The 17,283-nt window shown below is 49.9% G+C and overlaps 6 protein-coding genes across 8 annotated transcripts; 2 read left to right on the top strand and 4 right to left on the bottom strand.

Annotated features, from left to right (window-relative positions):
* Positions 1 to 8: 8 nt before the first annotated feature.
* LOC110190996 (myc-binding protein) lies at positions 9 to 853 on the bottom strand. The gene is made up of 2 exons (XM_020961709.2): positions 744 to 853; positions 9 to 682 (listed from the first exon to the last, which is right to left on the bottom strand). Exons 1-2 carry the CDS (start codon positions 753 to 755, stop codon positions 134 to 136), a joined length of 561 nt encoding a protein of 186 aa, XP_020817368.2. The 5' UTR covers positions 756 to 853; the 3' UTR covers positions 9 to 133.
* A 477-nt stretch (positions 854 to 1,330) lies between these two features.
* Positions 1,331 to 2,562, top strand: Scgbeta (sarcoglycan beta). The gene has a single exon (XM_020962106.2). The coding sequence runs from the start codon at positions 1,449 to 1,451 to the stop codon at positions 2,508 to 2,510; it is 1,062 nt and encodes a 353-aa protein (XP_020817765.2). The 5' UTR covers positions 1,331 to 1,448; the 3' UTR covers positions 2,511 to 2,562.
* pps (protein partner of snf) lies at positions 2,542 to 11,723 on the bottom strand. Of its 2 annotated transcripts, none has more exons than XM_020962102.2 (12): positions 9,466 to 11,723; positions 9,000 to 9,407; positions 7,114 to 8,885; positions 6,618 to 7,054; positions 6,387 to 6,561; positions 5,832 to 6,326; positions 5,628 to 5,768; positions 3,800 to 5,575; positions 3,608 to 3,743; positions 3,352 to 3,548; positions 3,122 to 3,287; positions 2,542 to 3,062 (listed from the first exon to the last, which is right to left on the bottom strand). In XM_020962102.2, the coding sequence occupies exons 1-12, from the start codon at positions 9,593 to 9,595 to the stop codon at positions 2,905 to 2,907; spliced, it is 5,991 nt and encodes a 1,996-aa protein (XP_020817761.2). In that variant the 5' UTR covers positions 9,596 to 11,723; the 3' UTR covers positions 2,542 to 2,904. The 2 variants fall into 2 exon arrangements, with proteins under 2 accessions (XP_020817761.2, XP_020817762.2); XM_020962103.2 differs by having other exon boundaries at positions 7,120 to 8,885.
* Dip-C (dipeptidase C) lies at positions 10,223 to 11,781 on the top strand. The gene has a single exon (XM_020962104.2). It carries the CDS (start codon positions 10,223 to 10,225, stop codon positions 11,681 to 11,683), a length of 1,461 nt encoding a protein of 486 aa, XP_020817763.2. The 3' UTR covers positions 11,684 to 11,781.
* Positions 11,782 to 12,034: 253 nt separating this feature from the next.
* LOC110191296 (palmitoyltransferase ZDHHC6) lies at positions 12,035 to 15,487 on the bottom strand. Of its 2 annotated transcripts, none has more exons than XM_020962105.2 (5): positions 15,203 to 15,487; positions 14,214 to 14,398; positions 13,316 to 13,397; positions 12,677 to 13,197; positions 12,035 to 12,621 (listed from the first exon to the last, which is right to left on the bottom strand). In XM_020962105.2, exons 1-5 carry the CDS (start codon positions 15,261 to 15,263, stop codon positions 12,196 to 12,198), a joined length of 1,275 nt encoding a protein of 424 aa, XP_020817764.2. In that variant the 5' UTR covers positions 15,264 to 15,487; the 3' UTR covers positions 12,035 to 12,195. The 2 variants fall into 2 exon arrangements, with proteins under 2 accessions (XP_020817764.2, XP_086696262.1); XM_086840136.1 differs by having other exon boundaries at positions 14,462 to 15,351.
* On the bottom strand, positions 15,459 to 17,250 carry LOC110190581 (saccharopine dehydrogenase-like oxidoreductase). The gene has a single exon (XM_020961174.2). The coding sequence runs from the start codon at positions 16,830 to 16,832 to the stop codon at positions 15,537 to 15,539; it is 1,296 nt and encodes a 431-aa protein (XP_020816833.2). The 5' UTR covers positions 16,833 to 17,250; the 3' UTR covers positions 15,459 to 15,536.
* Positions 17,251 to 17,283: the final 33 nt, after the last annotated feature.

The following is a 17,283-nucleotide window of genomic DNA, read 5'->3' as shown; positions in this document are numbered from 1 at the left end:
AGGCCGAGTCGCAGGCTTTTATATCGCGTATTCCGCTTTATTTATGTATATTTACATTAGGAAAATACTTGTAACTTGTTCTAGATGAATGCTTTCTAGTGGTATGTGATTGGTGTGAGCGTGCTTTCGAGATCTACTCGGCGGAGCTGCTTGCCTCAGCTTGGACGGATGCACTTGTGGGGTGAGCAGTTGCCGCAAAAGCTGCACTTTCGTTCGCAATGGCCATAGGTTTTTCCTCAATGTGGCTAGCTTCGACGGCGGCGGTTAGTTCCTCAACGTCTGCAGCACTTTCTCCAGCCGCCTGATTAGCGTCCCCCTCTTCTTGTTGCTGTTGCGGCACCTTTTCCCCCTCCTCCATTGGAACTGGGTCCGCGATGGCTTCGGAAATGTCCGAGGCCGCTTCGGCCGGTAAGACAGGCTGATGGCCTTGGAGCATATCGGGGTTGATGTCATTAATGATGCCACGCAGACGTTGAATCTCCTCGTTGGCCAGTTGCAGGTCCTGCTGCAGGCGTTCGTACTTATCGTGCTGGTGGCGCACCACGCCGATGTTGTTCCTGATGTACTCCATCGGATTCTCTGGGCGCTCTTTGATCACGCGGATAAATATCTTGGTGAGCGAGTCCAGGACGCTGCCGCGCTCCAGGTAGCGACGGATCTCGTCGCGCTTCGGGTCGATAGGCTGCGTCATCGTGGGCAATTGAAATTAGGTCGTTTCACTCAGATTTATTGGCGAAGCTCACCTTAAAGGACATCTTGGAAAATGGAGACAGGTGGTGTGACCAAAAAGCAACTTCGAAAAATACCCAATTCAAGCTTCAAGTTCCATTCCAAGGAATAGTGTGACCGTTCTCTGAAAAACTTTATAACTCACGTGTTATTTCCTAGTACTCAGATGGTCAAAAAAAAATCGTTTACCAAAAAATTTTACTTAAATATTAAAATGATTAATTCATTATCCTAACAGGATAAGTTTTCATTAATTTTAATAAATATATATAAATTTTTTAAATTATTCACTTGTAGCGACCTCCAAGCAAAGTATTCCGATTTATTCAATTTATAAAATAAATATATTTAAATCGAGTAACATAGATCGTATAATATTAAAGTATTTAAATTTTTGTTTTCATCATTTTATTTATTTATTTTCACTCTTCAAGAACTTTATGCAAGTATGAAAGTGTATGCAATCCCATGATAAATTAAATGTTCAATACTTTTTTTTTTTAATTTAATGCCGTAATATAATGAAAAATACATTTTAAATTATATATTTATTTATTGAAATTTTTGTATATTTAATAAAAACTTTGAAATCGGCGGCATAGGATGTCTGCGCATGTCAGAGCACTTAGTGCCCTATTTTTATATTACCACTAGATACAGAAATTCTGAAAACGTTTTTTTAAGAGAGCACTAAAAATTAAGAATATTTTGATTCCACAATGAATACGTTTGAAAACACCTTTATTCGGGGACCTTCGCCGTCTTATTCCGACGATGCCAACTCGGAGAATGCCCTATCTGTGACTCTGCCCATTGGGGCAACCGTTCCGGATTTGGACTTCTGTCGAGATGACTCCAAGACGGACACCGCCGACTACTTTGATGAGAAGTACAACAGCGACAGCTGCTCTCGCCTGCATCCCGGCCACCAGGGACGTAACACCTTTGCCTTCTGGACGATTGTAGTGATTCTTCTGGCACTGACCGTGGGCAATCTAATCCTGACACTCACCATTGTGGGCGTTCTGCGCCTAGGAAAGGGTGTCCAGGGCATGGAAGTGATTCCCGAGGTCGATGTGGTCAAGTTCTACGGGTCAACGGAACTGGAGCGCGTGCAGACCAACTCGAATGGCCAGATACACGGATTCACGGATGTGCCGGTGACCATTAACAGTGATGCTGGCGCAGACGGAGAGGGAGGAGGCGTTCATGTGCGGGTGTTCCGCAATGTCAACGGTGCCAGCAGCGAACGCGATCGAATTGTTCTAAACAAGGAGGGCATCCTCATCCAGGCCACGAATATGTTTGAGGTGAAGGACCCTGTCAATCGGCGGCCGCTGTTTACCACCCACCGTCCCCAGTATAACATTCCGGGCGGAGTGGAAGCCCTGCAGGCCAAGGTGGTGAGTGCCAGCGGCATTGCAAGTCCCATTGACGAGCCCTTGGTGCTGGAGAGTGATGGTCGCATAGCCATAAGGGGCTCGGAGGGCCTCTTTTTTGATGCAGCCGGCGTGGACATGCAGGCCGAGCACCACGTATCCATCAACTCAACGCAGGGCGCCACCATTTTGGAGGCTGGTACTGGCATCTTTCTGGACATGGAGCGCATACCCATCGTCAGCTCCGAAATGGGGCTGCGCACAGGCAGCGTTCAGTACAAGATCTGCGTATGCATGCCACACGGAACACTGTTCAGGATCGCCATTCCACGGGTGCACAACGGTCCCAAGATATCGTGCGCTCACTTCAGCGGCAAGGACGATCCCTGCGAAGTTAACTAAAGGTTGACTAAAAAATAAATAATCGTTACGCTTCACGTATCCCTAAAACAAATGTTACGTAGCACTTTTTATTTTCAAGGAAATGTACACGAGTTAATATGTAATTTGAAAACTGATTCCTAACTTGCATTGCAATGCGAACAAAATATGAATCAAAGAGGGCGGTGTGGCGTGATTTTGGGACTTGGGGAGAAGGGACTGAAAACTAAATTGTTCCGATTGCCAGATATAATACAGAGATGGTATCGAATTCGCAGGACGAGAATGTACACAATGGGAGGCGGCGAGGGACGTTTTCAAATCAAGAGGCGTTGTGAATTTCATTCCGAAACTAATAACTAGTAAAGAGTTGGCGCGCGGGTTAGTTAGAGTCTACTTTCGTGTGGCTGGCTTCCTACACACCCGGAGGCGGAGGTGGCGGCGGCGGCAGCGAGTGACGGATCTTCGATGTGCTGGGCATCATGCCTGCCAGATTGTCCGGCACCATGCTAAGAAGCTCAGCTTCACTTAGATGCGCCAAACGGCCTTTGCTACTCGACTTCGCTGTTGGTGCTGGAAATGGAACCTTTTACAAATCCGCGTTTTCTGACACCTCTTGTTGAAGGACTTACGAAATGAACTGCTCGTGGTGATGGCGTCCTTAGGATTGTATTCATCATCCCCGTCGTCAACACCGGCCGATGTGTCTCTCTTGTCCTTGATACTGGCCAGGATCTTGGATAGATTGGCGGGTATCGATATGCTGGCTAAAACTGCATTCGATGAGGACGCTGAAACCTACCGAAGAAGTAAAAGCAATGGTATAGGAGGAATGCCAGATGGGATCCAGTTAATCACTCACTGAAGGCTGCAGCAGGCCTGCGATTTCCATTTGTTGCGCGGCAATTTGTTTATTGATTTCATCCACTTGCCGCTCCAGATCATTGGAGATTCTTGGAGGAGCAACCGGCGTGAATTCGTCGTCGTCGGAGCCGCCGGGAGAGTAGGGCTCATTGGAGTCATCCTTCACTGGTTGCGTGGCCACAATTTTCGGGACACCTACAATTTGAAGAGATTAGTATGTAGAAGTAGCTCATCAAATATTTTTATATGCTTACTCCTCTGAAGCTTGGCAATCGGAGCCTTGATAATGGCGTCAATATCGAACTCATCATCCTTCGAGCTGGTGGAGTGTGTGCTTGCTTTCCGTTTGGGGCTACTTGGAGGCGTAAACGTAAGTGGGTTGCGGGACTTCTGCCAAATAAATTAAGACTTGTCACATGTTACCAAAAGATTATTAAAACCCTTACCTTCGACAACTTGCTGCTTGTGTTGGCCGTCGACACTGGCTGGGGCAATGGCAAAGATGGCAGAGGCGGGGTAGGTCGCTTGCTTAGGCAACGTACAATGATCCCCAGGAACGTGTTTGGTCTCTGGGCATCCTCGTAGAAGGGCACACGATCCGTTGGCAACAGAGCTTGCGGCAATTCGTCGCTAGAGCCCAACGGAAAGATATAGAAGTCTCGAATCTGATCTGAATCTACTCCAAGGACTCCTAGTCGCTGTCGCGAGTCAAGGTAGTCGAAGAACAGATCAAATTTGGAAGTCTCGCTCGGTGAAGAGGGTAGTATATGCACGATGACCACCTCTTTGGAACGACTCTTCTTTAACTTCTTGATGTAGTCCCAGACATTGACGCGGGTAATGCGTCCGATCACGTTCAGTTGGATCGGTAGCAGGTTGCCAAGGTTCTGGTTGTCGCCAAGAACGGGGTGCATGACCACTTCAAAGTCGGTCACGTCAATCATCTTTAGATTCCCGGACCATAGCTTGCTGGTGGTTAGACCTTTTATATAGCGGGAGTACCGGTCCATCGGTTCGTCGATTTTCGATGAGCTTGGGAGCGTGGAAAGCGGTTTGAGTGAGGGCTTGGCGGATTGTCCCAGATTTGCTGCCTGCTCAACCGTTTTTTCAGACTCCAGGATCTGATCAATAAGGTTGTAAGCACTGGCGTCCAACTTTTTTTCCGGCGTCTTCTTCGACACTGGTGTTTGATCAATATCGTCCTTCTTTTTGGGCAAGGGCGAGGCCGAGGGGACAGGCACCTCTTTTTCCTTGTTGTTTTTATCCTGGGACCGATGCTCCCGTTCTCCTCCGCCTGCCTCTGCTTCGTTATGATGCCTGCGGTGACGTTTCTCGGTGCTTCGACCTCGGCTACTGGACCGACTGCGACTTCTTTTGCGGTGATGATGGTGCTTGTGGCTCTTGTGGCGCTTCTCCTTGGATGACGCAGACTTCTCCCGGGAGCTGGAACGCTCCATTATGGAGATGTCCGTTTCGCTGATCTGTGATGTTAGCTTTCTGACAACTTGCTTTGGCTGACTGAGTTCCTCTTCGGGCAGCGACACATCCATCTTGGGGGCGATCACCTCCTCCTCACCCTTGTGGGTCTTCACCACATAGTTTTGGGCACACGACAGTAAATCCAGTTCGGATTTCTTGATTATGTCCAGCTGGTGTCGATTCTCCTCCTCTCGCCACTTGGCCAGCTCTTGACTGGCCAACTGCTCGGGCGTCATACGCACCAGCTGCTTGGGTTCCACCTGCTTGGCACAGATCTTCTCGAACAAGGTCCGGTTTTTGCGGTCCTTGATGTTGAACATAAGCGACCGATACTTCGCCTTGTACTTGGCACCTACGTCGCGTCCGAACGAGTTGAACATTTCAGTCTCTACGTCCTGCACGAACTGATCCACCTCGATGTCTGTCAGCCACGTTGTTGTGGCTTGGCCCGAGGCAAGTTCCACCGTCTGAGCCTCCTTTATCCGCGCCAGCAGCTGCTCCTTGAGGGAGCGTCGAATGCCGGGTCTAATGGGTTCGGGTTTACCGCTGGATCGACTTGGGGTGTTTGGCGGCTTCTCCTTCTCCCTTTCTTTCCTGGCCACCACTTGGGGTCGAACCATCGAAGTGCTTGTCGTCGGCAAGGGAGACTTTATTGCACCTTCCACGGGTCTTTTCGTGACTGTTACTGATATTGTCTCGACGGCAGGTGAATATGGATCCGGAACTCGCTTCAGCTGGTGCTTCTGTGGATACATTTTGTGGATTACCTGGTATAGAAATCGCACCTTGACTTACCTCTGGATCTGGGGATTGAATGATTCCTGAGGGCATCACCTCGAAGGTAGGATTCTCCTGCAGCCACTTGCGAAACTGAAGTGCGGTGGGGGCCAAATGGCCAGTTATCATACGCCCACTTTTCCGCTCAAAAACATTGATCTGACGGAATATAAATAACATTTATATTTAATAAATGGTATACAGGATTTATGGGATACATACCCGTTCCACTTTGGACACGGAGTCCGCCTGTCGCAGCATGTCCTCAAAGAGATCCTTCTTCTTATTCTTCTTTGCCTCCAAGGCATGATGCAAGGGAGATTGAACGCTGGCAGTATTCGTCATTGGGGAATCGGGGCGACCTTTTACTGAGCTGTTTGCGTGAATTGCGTTTTGTGCATACTTTCGTATGCAATCTTCGCTGCAGTAAACGGAATTGGAAGCCGCCGGCCGCTTGCAGAGCACACAGTTGGAGTCACCAGGCGGCAGCTTGATGAAGTTCAGCTGCTGCTGCTGGGGTGGATTCGTGGCTGCTGGAAATTTCTTTACTGGCTTCATCATTGGGCTACGCAGGGGAGAACTAGCCACAGTAACCCCTACCGGCAGTAACCTTCTGGGATTTGGAGGAGATTCGGCTGGAACTTTGGTATCATTGAATTTCTCATCTGTTTGAAAGGTTGGCCTCGAGACCAGCATGTCGGTGATGCGTGGTTGACTCTGGAAATCCAAGCGGTTAATACCATTCTAATAATACTTCACAATTTGAGATGGGCTTACCTTCTCTTCCTGTTTTTTAACACATTTCGGACACTTCCAATCGATCCCCTTGTCTTCCATATCGGTGCCCATGGCCTTGGTTACCCCCACGCATGTGCCGTGGAACCAATCCTCGCACAGATCGCAGCATATCATGAAACGATTGTTGTGCGGCTGCCGGCAAACACACCATAGCCTGTAATTGAACGATTTTCAATGAGCAATTAATATATGTACAATCATGAACCTTACTTGTTGGGGTCATCGTCATCCTCTTGAGATTCTGAAGCTTCTGGATCGTTGCTTTGGCTCGTGTTTAGCTTCTTTGATCTCCTGGGCACCGTTGAGCGCCTGGCCATTGATGGTTCTCTGGGGTTTGGCCTTTTCGGTCCAATTGCACTCTGGCTCTCATTGCTCTGGGTGCTGGTGTCCAGTGTCGGTTCACCGAAGGACAAATTGCTCAGATCCCCCGTACTTGTTGTGGGCGAAGCTGATGGAAACTGAGCTCTCCGCTTGGCACGCGTGGTTGGCGCTTCCATGGGGGGCAGGTAAATGATGCGTCCATTTCCGCGGACAACTTTCGCAGTGGTGGTGCTGGCCAAGCTTCTTGAGGGTGTGCTGCATGCCATTGGGAGGGATGGCATCGGATGTTCTGCAGGTACGATATTCACCGAAATATTTGCTTGAGGCTACAAAATGTAAGAAAATTAAGCCATATAAACCAACGGATAAGAATGAAGTCTCTTACTCTTACCGGAACCGATGGGACTGGTGTCAGGGACACGGGCTCTACTGGTGTGGGCATCGACACCATTGCGTCTAGCGTACCTGGCTCGGCACTAGCCAAAACCTGCTTCACCACCTCTGCCTCAAACTGTTTGTCTTCCTCGATTAGGCCGACCACATGCTGCAGGAAATCCGCCGTAATCTCATCTTCGTCTGGCGCATCTATGATGTCAATTTGATCATCTCCAACGGAATTCGCGCCACTCTGCATCTCCGCAGCGACAAAGTTTTGCGGTGGCGCCGAATCTAAACCCGCCGCAGTACTTTCCAGCATTTTCACCAATTTCGGTATATCCTCGACAGCGTTTACAGCTGGCGGTTGGTCCACCAGTGTCGTCTTCAGCAGTTCATCCTGGACAATGGAGTTGATAAGATCTAACTGCTTGTCGTTCTCCGCCGCTAGTTCAGAGGAACTTTGATGCGTCTCAATCACAATTTGAGCAGGCAACTTGTGTGACTGGGCTGTGTTCACGCCTATGGGCATAAAGCCCTTGGATGGGGTTGAAGCTTGCGTGGTATTGGTTACGGGCGGCACCGTAATCGGCGTTGACTGCGTCGCCTGCCTGTTGAAAGTAGACTTCGGAGTGCTGGGCGACATTACGGCCCGATGACGGGCCGGCTCGGGAGAGGATTTGTTAGAATTGTGATTTTCGCCCAGCAAACTGTTTAGATTGGTGAACACACCCTTTGGGCTTGCCATGTTCTTGTTGATGATAATCTCTTTGACATCCTGCGGCTGGTTAGTGAATACTCCGGGATTGGCTACGACACGTCCCAACTGCACAACGGGCAAGCTGCGGTCTTTGGCAGGAACCGTCACTGTTGGCAGCCGAGGTTTACGCACGGGCAGCGCTTGATGTGTGGCTCTAAATTTAAGAAACGAGGTGCTGGGGAGACCTCTACCCAAGGCAATAACTGAAGTCGGCGCTTTCGGAGGCAGGTTTATGATTTGCCCAATCTGAGGAGCCTTTTGTTCCACTATCTCCTTTCGTCGCTTTACCTCGGGAAAAACCTTAGGCGTGGAGGGAGGCGGGGGCTGAAGTTTTGCTGGCTTGGCTTGGGATGCCGGTCTGCCCGATTTTCTGCCCCGCTTTTTCTTGTTAGGGTTGCGGCCACCGCTGCGCCTCATCTGGAAGTCCATGTCGCTATCCCTGTCGTTGTCCGAGTCCTGGCCGTCTTCGCTGTCCTCGGTCATCTCCTCAGTGTCATAGGACTTGTCGGCATTTTCCTCATCGGCCGGATCCGAGCTCTGGGCATCGTCATCGTCTTCGATAAAGTCCTGCACAGGGGCAATTACCTTGACGGGGCAGCGAGTTGGCCTTGTCGGCCTTACATTAACTATGCTGTTCGCAATAATCTCTGGTTTCGGTCTAGGCAGTGGCTGCTGTATGGGTTTGCGTATCACGTGCACCTTTGGTTGCAACTGTAGATGCTGCTGTTGCGGAGGGGGCGGCTGTGCCGTCTTGGTGGGTAGTCTCTGGACCTTCACCTGCAGGGGAGTGAAGGGCGTAGCCTGAACTCGCTTCTTGGCATTTAGAAGCTTCAAACTTCCCGACGTCTGCATGATGATTTTGCGACTCTGGGTCTGCATATCTGTGGACATTTTCTCAGCCCTCTTGTGGTTCCTCAGCTGCTCCGGCGTGGTAAATGGAGTGTAGTTGTGATCGTTTCGAATAACTTCCAACAGGGCGTCCGTTTCGGCAGTCCGCTTGTAAATAGAAACGCCGGCGAGCTCTGTAAATTGCAACCAGAAATCAGTTGAGAAATACGAGTGGTCTTAATGAGTAGTCTTTTTCTAGGAAACATTGAATTTAACTACTCCTTGACCATAATATTCGATATATTTACTTAATGCGTTCTTCACAACCATGTCGGCTGTGCCGTCCGCGTAGAATTGCTCAACCCGTAGGCCCACAATTTGTGGTCGTTCCTTTGGCTTTCGGCGTTTTCGCTTTTTAACAATTTTCGGCTTACGCCCGGGACGTCGTCGCGTGCGAGGAACATCGACTTCGGATTCCGTAGAGTCCGAATTGTTTTCGTCGCCGGTGTTTTGATTCTCTTCATCAGGCACGTCCTCATCGCTCCCGTGATCCTCGCAGTCACTCTGACTGCCATTGTCGCTGTCGAATTCAGAGTCCGTCACCGTCTCCATGAATCGCTCCAGCTCCTCTAACCGCTCGGTCTCCTCCTGGTCCATCATGCTAGGTGTCGGCGAGGTGAGGCGTACCACGCTAATGGTGGAAATCGATTTTTCCTCTAGAGATAAGCAATGTCGATTAGGGGTTTGAGGGAGATTGTTGAGCCGTAAGCCTACCCATGAGGTTCCCGATGGCGCGCTCGTCGAAAGAGATGCCATTCTTACTGTACACCACAACCAGATTGGAGTCGCTATCAACAGCCGCCGGCCGGGCGCTGGGCGCCTCCGTAAACACCGAACTGGACATGATGCCAACTAATACTGGCCAGCGTTAGCGCCGCATTCGAGTCCCGAGGCCGGGAAGCGTTCACTTTATTAGCTGGCCGCGATCAGAACGATATAACTCATTTGTTGTTGGTGCCGCCGCGTTGTGACGCCGACATTGGATCGAATCGAAACAGATCACTAGAGGAGCGGGGAAAGCGATACGTAAAACAATAGTTGCATCTGAAGCGCGAGCCGATGTTGATGGGTGGACGTTAGCTATTTGGGCACATAAACTCCTACTATTTTCCGTTTTCAATTGCAAATTCTTAAGAATTATGGAAATAAAATTTGCAAAAAAATCCGTCGAAGTGTGACCAGATGTCGCGCCAATACCACATGTTATCGATAGTCGGCGAACAGGGCGTGATTGTTAAACTTTTCGGTATATTTCTCAATAAGGTTGACGGTTATACCAATTGCAAAGTCAACAAAAAAAAAAAAACTAAGACAAAAACAAAAACACAACAATAACTGATAAACACAGTTAATTTATTGCTGTTGTTTGCTTCATTCGTAGATATCGGTCAGCTAATCTCAGCGGTTGAGCCCATATTGTTGCCCAGTTGCTTTGTGCAGTCAGTTAGACTACGCCTTCCTTGGATTCACGATGGCCACTTACCAGATGGGATCGGGACATGCAGTGCCCATGACTTTGTTTCGGGACAATAGGGACCGAGCCGTTAAGGCGATCCTGGAGAAGCTCCAGCCGGGTCTTAAGTTCGCCACGGGCCACTTGGTGGTTCTTCTCGAGGGTGGCAAGGACAAGAGCCTGTACAACACCGACGTGGACTACGTGTTTCGGCAGGAGTCCTATTTCCAGTACCTTTTCGGCGTCAAGGAACCGGGATGTTATGGCATCGTCACCATCGATGTGAAGACGGGCGACAAGACGACCGTTCTCTTTGTGCCCCGTTTCCCCGAGGAGTACGGCACCTGGATGGGGGAGCTGCTCAGCCCAGCAGACTTTAAGGCAATGTACGAGGTGGACGAGGTCTTCTATGTGGATGAACTCAACGTCTATCTAGAGAGGGCGGAGCCCAAACTGATACTTACGCTGAGCGGCACCAACAGCGATAGCGGCCTCACCCTGCAGCCCCCGGAGTTCGACGGCAAGGAGAAGTACGTGACCGACTGCGACCTGCTGTATCCCATTCTGTCCGAGTGCCGTGTGATCAAGTCACCCGCAGAGATCGAAGTGCTGCGCTACGTGGCCAAGGTATCGTCAGACGCCCACATCAAGGTGATGAAGTTCATGCGCCCTGGTCGCATGGAGTTCGAGGGCGAGTCGCTTTTCCTGCACCATTCCTACTCGGTAGGTGGCTGTCGGCACGCATCCTACACCTGCATCTGCGGTAGTGGTATGAACTCCTCGATCCTGCATTACGGACATGCCGGCGCCCCCAACAACCGTCCTGTGCAGGATGGTGATCTATGTCTATTTGACATGGGTGCAAACTATTGTGGCTACGCTGCGGACATCACCTGCACATTTCCAGCAAACGGCAAGTTTACAGCGGACCAGAAGTTTATCTACAACGCGGTGCTGGATGCTCGTAATGCGGTCATGAGCACGGCCCGCGACGGAGTGTCCTGGGTGGATATGCACAAGCTGGCGGGCCGCGTACTGTTGCAGCGGCTGACGGAGGGTGGCGTGCTTAAGGGCGACGTGGATGAAATGCTCGAAGCTGGCGTCTCAGGTGTATTCCAGCCGCACGGTCTTGGCCATTTGATCGGTCTGGACGTGCACGATGTGGGCGGTTACCTACCCAGGGAGCCGAAGCGTCCCAGTGAGCCGTGGCTGAGCAAGCTTCGCTTTGCCCGCATCCTGAAGGCAGGCATGTATGTGACCATCGAGCCGGGCTGCTACTTCATCGACTGGGTGATGGACCGTGCGCTGGCAGATCCGAGCATTGCCAAGTTCATCAACGTGGATAGGTTCAACAGTTTCCGCGGATTCGGGGGAGTGCGCATTGAGGACGATGTGCTTATTACCCAAAAGGGCACCGAGAATTTCGCTATTGTACCCCGTACCGTTGAAGAAATCGAGGCAACCATGAGCTCGGCATAAACATGACTTTCAGACCCAGATATCTATCTTGGGCAATTTGCTGTAAACCTACATATGCACATGTAATATACTACAATATTCACTGTATCATAATCAAATTATGGATAAAGCAATAAATATATTATTGGGAGGTCGATACAATCGAAATTAAAAAATGTTTTCCAATTGCAATTCAATTTATATAATTTAGAGTTTGAAATTTAAAAGGGTTTTACCTATTTGCAACTGAAAAGATGCTAACATATGAAGTACTGAGTAAATCTGTCCAACATGATTGTGCTGTACTAAATTCTGATTAGGCTTCAGATAATACAGACCTCTTGGTGATAGGAAATCTATTCCCAGCGCCAATTTATACGGACTTCGCGATGGTTTATTGGTCGACAGTGTTAACAGAGTAATTGAGACTGCGGTCTGGGTTAGCGTGAGAGAGACGAGATACGAGCGTCCAAGCGGATTCTAATTCTATTTACAAGCCGTTATTGCCATGGTAGCGCTCTGCCCCATCCGGGCTACATGTATTTCTTTGCATGTCCGTTCTTTTGCTGCTGCTTCAGATGGATATGAGCGGTGCCATTCTGCGCCGGAGGAAGCTCACTACAAGTGTCGCCGCCGCCCTGCTGTGTCGCCTCAATGAGCTCGACGGCACTGCGACGTGGGAACCAGCCACGGAGGTGACCCTTGCGCTGACGCTTCTTGTCGCCCAGCTCCTGCTCGGATAGTACACGCTCCCCAAACAGCCAGTGGTTGCGAAAGCGAGTTACTTTAATGATGTCGTCCGGTCTTAGGCGGATGCGTGGCTCATCGGAGCAAGGAGCGGCCAGGCATACGCGCCAGCCCTGCGAAAAGAGCGGAAGCCATCGGCCCGTGACGGGACTGATGCATCTATAAGTGCGTGTTCTGGCCCGCTTCTCCTCCTTCTGCGCCAGTTGTTCACGCTGAAAAACAGTTAAAGTTATTGCTATCCGGTCAAGTGCAATTTTTCTGCCTCACCGTTAATGTGTATTGGTCGCAGCCTTCTACCACCGGCCATTCAATGCCGTCGCCCCGCTTTTGGCACTCGTCATTAAATACCAATCGCAGATTCTGGCGCCATTTCAAATCATAGGGATAAAGGAACTCATCATCACTATCGGTATTCCTATATCGTCGATAAATCGCCTTCTCCACGATCCAGATTTCGATACCTGTCTGATTGGTGACAATCGTCTTCATCTGGATGAACAGTAACATGCTCAGGCCAATGACAACGCCGATGGCCAAGCCCATGCCCAAGATGCACATTATGATGCTGGCAAGGGTGAATTGCACGCTAGCCAGGTGCGCCAGTCCGTGGGTGAGATAGTAGTACCTGTAGATCCCGCGCCAGAAGGAGCAGCACAGCACCACGGTTCCCTGAATGCTACCCAGGATGGAAAAGAGCAAGAAGTAGGTAAAGTATGCGTGATTGGCCCAGCCAACGCAGTGATTTATCCACGGGCAGTGGTGGTCCATCTTCTTGACGCAGCGATCACCTAAGGGATAAAGGAGTACGCCACAATGTTTATATTTAAAATATTCAAAATTAAACATGTTCTTACAGTTTAATTATTTTGTTAATTAATTTTAATTGCATATGCAAATCTTACTCACACTTGCGACAATGATGGGATCGGGGGGCCTTGTAACCCTCACACTTCTTACAATACTGCAGGAATTGCGCGTCCTTGGGATCCTGCAAATATGTAAAAATTCATTAAAATATAGTCGAATGTATATTAAAACCACAATTTAAATGCACCCAAAATGGTTATAATGGCGATATTCTGCGTGATTTATGGGCATTCGACGAAACAGCAAGGTACAACAACACCTAACGACGCACAGCTCATTAAGTGACCACCTCCCAGTGGCCATCGGCCATCCATTTAAACCGCCCCTCCTGCGTCTGGGCTCGCCCACAAAACACTTATGCAAATTCGGGTAATTGCATTACGGACTTTGGGCTCCGTAGAATGCGTTCGCGTGCAGGCGACGGCCCGGTGGTTATAATACGAGGAGTCACCGCTAATAAATTATATTTGGGTCGCACCACTGCTGGACAAAATGAATGGGAACCGAAAAACGTTGCCGTCGGTGTCGGCCTCGGTCACGACATCTTTGGATTCGGATACAGTGCGGTCCGGATTCTTTAAAATAAATTGCAGCGTTTAATTGGCGCGGATTATGCGATAACCAGGTACACACGCCAATGGGCCGGCTTGGCCCATTTGTCTAGCCCACAGGCCCTTTGCAGCGGAGCTCTCTCGACGCCTCCTCCCTTTTGTAGGGGTAAACAATTGCTTCCGTCTTGGAGTGACGCTGCACAGAGGAACGGAAACCCACCCTTAGACAAAGTACTTTTGCAGTTCGTGACGGTTCAACAGTTTTTGGGGCCAGCGGAAAAGAGAAATGGCCCTATCAATGGTAACAGGTGTTGCCAACACGCCCCACCCGTGGTTGTAGGCGGACAGGTGACAAAAGGTTCTGCATTCCTTCTCTCCTCATTTACCTTGGGTCGCCACTGTTTTGGCAACAGGCCGGGACCTGTCAACGTGGCCATGACGTAATTGAAGGTGGCCAACGTGGAGAGCAGCAGGAACAGGGCCTGGTGGGCAAAGGCGGCGAATGATTCATTCGGTGGCCACCACATCGAGTTCATGTAGAGCGTCGTCAGCGTTATGCATTTGATTATGCCTGAAAACAAGAGGTTGATAAACATTATTGTGATTCATATGGGACAGTCTAGTAAATATGAACATTAAATTTGAAACAGCCCCCACGTCTCGCCGGGATGGAGGGAGGGGTTATGCTTCGCCTGGCAATTGCGTGCAGAGGAAATGAAGTTCATTTATTTAGTTTATTGTCGCTTTTCGAGTTGATTAGCCGGCACCACGGTCCAGTAATGAGTGCTTTCTTTCCGTATCCCTTTCAGCAGCACCAGCAACAAGCGACCGGCGTCTAATACAGTAATTATGGCTGGAACAATTGGATATCAGTTCCAAGTGCGGAAGTCCTACGCCGTCTGCGGCCAAACGGACTATTTGCACGCCAACCCCGGGCGGTCGCCGTGAAATTCCCGCTAGGCCTCTGTGCCCGTGGCGGAGGCAATAAACCAAGCAAACGACTCACAACTAAAACGCAATTAGCGCGCCACATTACTCGAATTAAAAGTCCGTACGCCGTGGCAGGTTGTCAACCGATTTGCCACTCCGTGCGGCGGATGTGGCGTGTGCGGCGGAAAATGAAATACGATATGGCGCCGTCGCCTTTGCCGCAGACAGACGAATGGATGGGTGGGCGTGGCATCGCTGCAAGCACCGCCCATGACTAAAAAGCCGTAATTTGCCACTATTCCATCTTTTGACTTGTTGGTTCACTCCACTTTTGGCCATTTGCAAATTGGACAACCTCGTCGCCCATCCCATTGATACTGATAGCGGCGACGCGATGGCCGCACATCCTCGGAAACCTCCTATTAGTAGCCTAGCCAGCACTTACTCAAGGCTGTGATCGGACCCCAGTGTAGGAAACGGCGAAAGCCGGATATTTCAGCACTCATAATATTGTGTTAACTCGCGGCCGCGTCCAAAATGTAAATGAGCATTTTTTAAACGAAACAATGCGAGCAAAAAAAGTAAACAAAGAGCAGTGTGACCGTGGCGTACGCGGTTCGCGATACCGATACGTAGCGGAACAATATCGATATGTATATCGAATGTCACGAAATTTAAATTTGTTCAAACTATACCCAAGATTTTATACGGATTATTAAAGTATATGCTTTATTTCAAAGGATTTCTCGTGTTTAAAAATTGTTTTTTTAAATCAGTTTTTACTTATTGGCTACTATCTCAAACTTGATGCCGTGCTCATGCTTCTCCAGCTCGCTGATAAGACTGGTTGCGCGGAAAGCAGCCCCAGGGGGTAGAACTCCACCCGTACTGGGCATCTTGTCGCTTTCGTTGAGGATGGTCTTTGCTGTGGAAAGCAGGGCCACGCAGGTGGATCCGTAGCCGGGATTGGGACCCGTAACCCTGACGGTTAGCGTTTTGGTCGGCGGGCTGCTGTACTGATCCGTGGTCTCGGCCAGCTGCTCAGTCTTGGGCCATCCGGTGGCCTTCATGGTCATCCGGAAGAACGAACGCTCCATGCGCGCCTCGCTTGGACCCTCGAGGGACGCCATGCCGCCGGAGAAGATGCCAGGATACTTGAGAAGCAGTTCGCGGCCAAAGGAGAACTTGGCCATTATGCCGATGACGGCGGCAAAGAGCACCACAACGCTGGCAGCGAACCATGATGGATATGTCATGTAGGCCTGCATCTGGACGGGACGCTTCTTGTTCTGCTCGTAAAGAAACCGTTGCGAGCGCATTACCACCGATCGATCCGTCTCTGGGAAAGGCAGGATCACCTTGTTGTCTACCTCCGCGGCTCGGGATAGCGGAGAACGGGGCTTCAGGTCTGGCTGGAACTTGGGCAGACGCTCGGGGAAGAGCTTTCGGCGGATAGCGACGGACTCACTCCGATTGGCGATTGCGTGAATGGCGCTCTCCCAGGTGCCAGTATTGAGGGCTGCACTTCCAGTGCCTTTGGTGCCGCCCTTTACGCCCATGTGGACAAAGTTCTCCACAGAGTTGACGACACCGTCAAAGTTCTTCTCGATGAAGGTGACGCCCATGTCGGCGGGAATGGAATCGAAGCCACAGGCGCTGATCACGTATACGCCACGCTCTCTGGCGAGATCGTTGTAGCGCAGCTGCATTGTCTCCATGTACTGCGGCTCGCCACTGACATCCACGTGGTGCGTGCCTGCATCGATGCAAGCCTTGACCACCTTCTCGCCGAAGAATCGGTACGGTCCGGCCGTGTTCACTACGATCCGGCAGCGCTTGGCCATCTCCAGCAGTGACGCTTCGTTGTTCACGTCCGCGATGACGATGGGCGTTTGGGAGAGGTCCGTCTTGGACTTTGCCCCTATCTCACGGAGCACCGCCTGCAGCTTCTCCTGGTTGCGACCGGCGACGCCCCAGCTCAGGCCCTTTAGCACACTGACCGCCTCCAGGACCGTGTATTTGCCGGTGAAGCCGGTGGCCCCAAAGATGATGGCATCCAGTTTCTTAGCAGCCATTCCAGAGGTCGCAAATGATTAGTCGACTAAGTGCGTTATCAGTGGGCAGAGCTCAATTTCGTCTGCTCTGAGCGACGGGAATTTGTGAATAGTTCTAATCGGACTGCATAACAACTGTATTTATTACAGATAGCGCCTTGGTGACTCCACAAAACTCAGTCGCACAGGTGATTATTTTGGTTGCTGTTAGATGCCCTGCTGTCGATAACAACAAGTGGTTCGTTTACACGAAGGTAAGATATTGCGAATAAGTGATAGGAAGATGTAAGGAAAGTGTTAATTTGACGTTGTCTTTGATCCTTTTATGTGAGTACTTGATTTTTTAAGCTTGTCGCAAAAAATCTATTTATTTCTATTCGTATATACATATATACTATCGATAGCACGGCACTTATATCGGTGCATCAATTCAAATTTTTAAATTGTGAACTTTTCGATTATTTTGAAAAAT

The sequence above is a fragment of the Drosophila serrata genome, unplaced genomic scaffold (assembly GCF_035046125.1).
Source record: "Drosophila serrata isolate PLE 108 unplaced genomic scaffold, ASM3504612v1 contig_382, whole genome shotgun sequence".
Classification (NCBI taxonomy): domain Eukaryota; kingdom Metazoa; phylum Arthropoda; class Insecta; order Diptera; family Drosophilidae; genus Drosophila; species Drosophila serrata.
The sequence above is the reverse complement of the archived record's forward strand: the minus strand, read 5'-3'. Positions and strand labels throughout refer to the sequence as shown.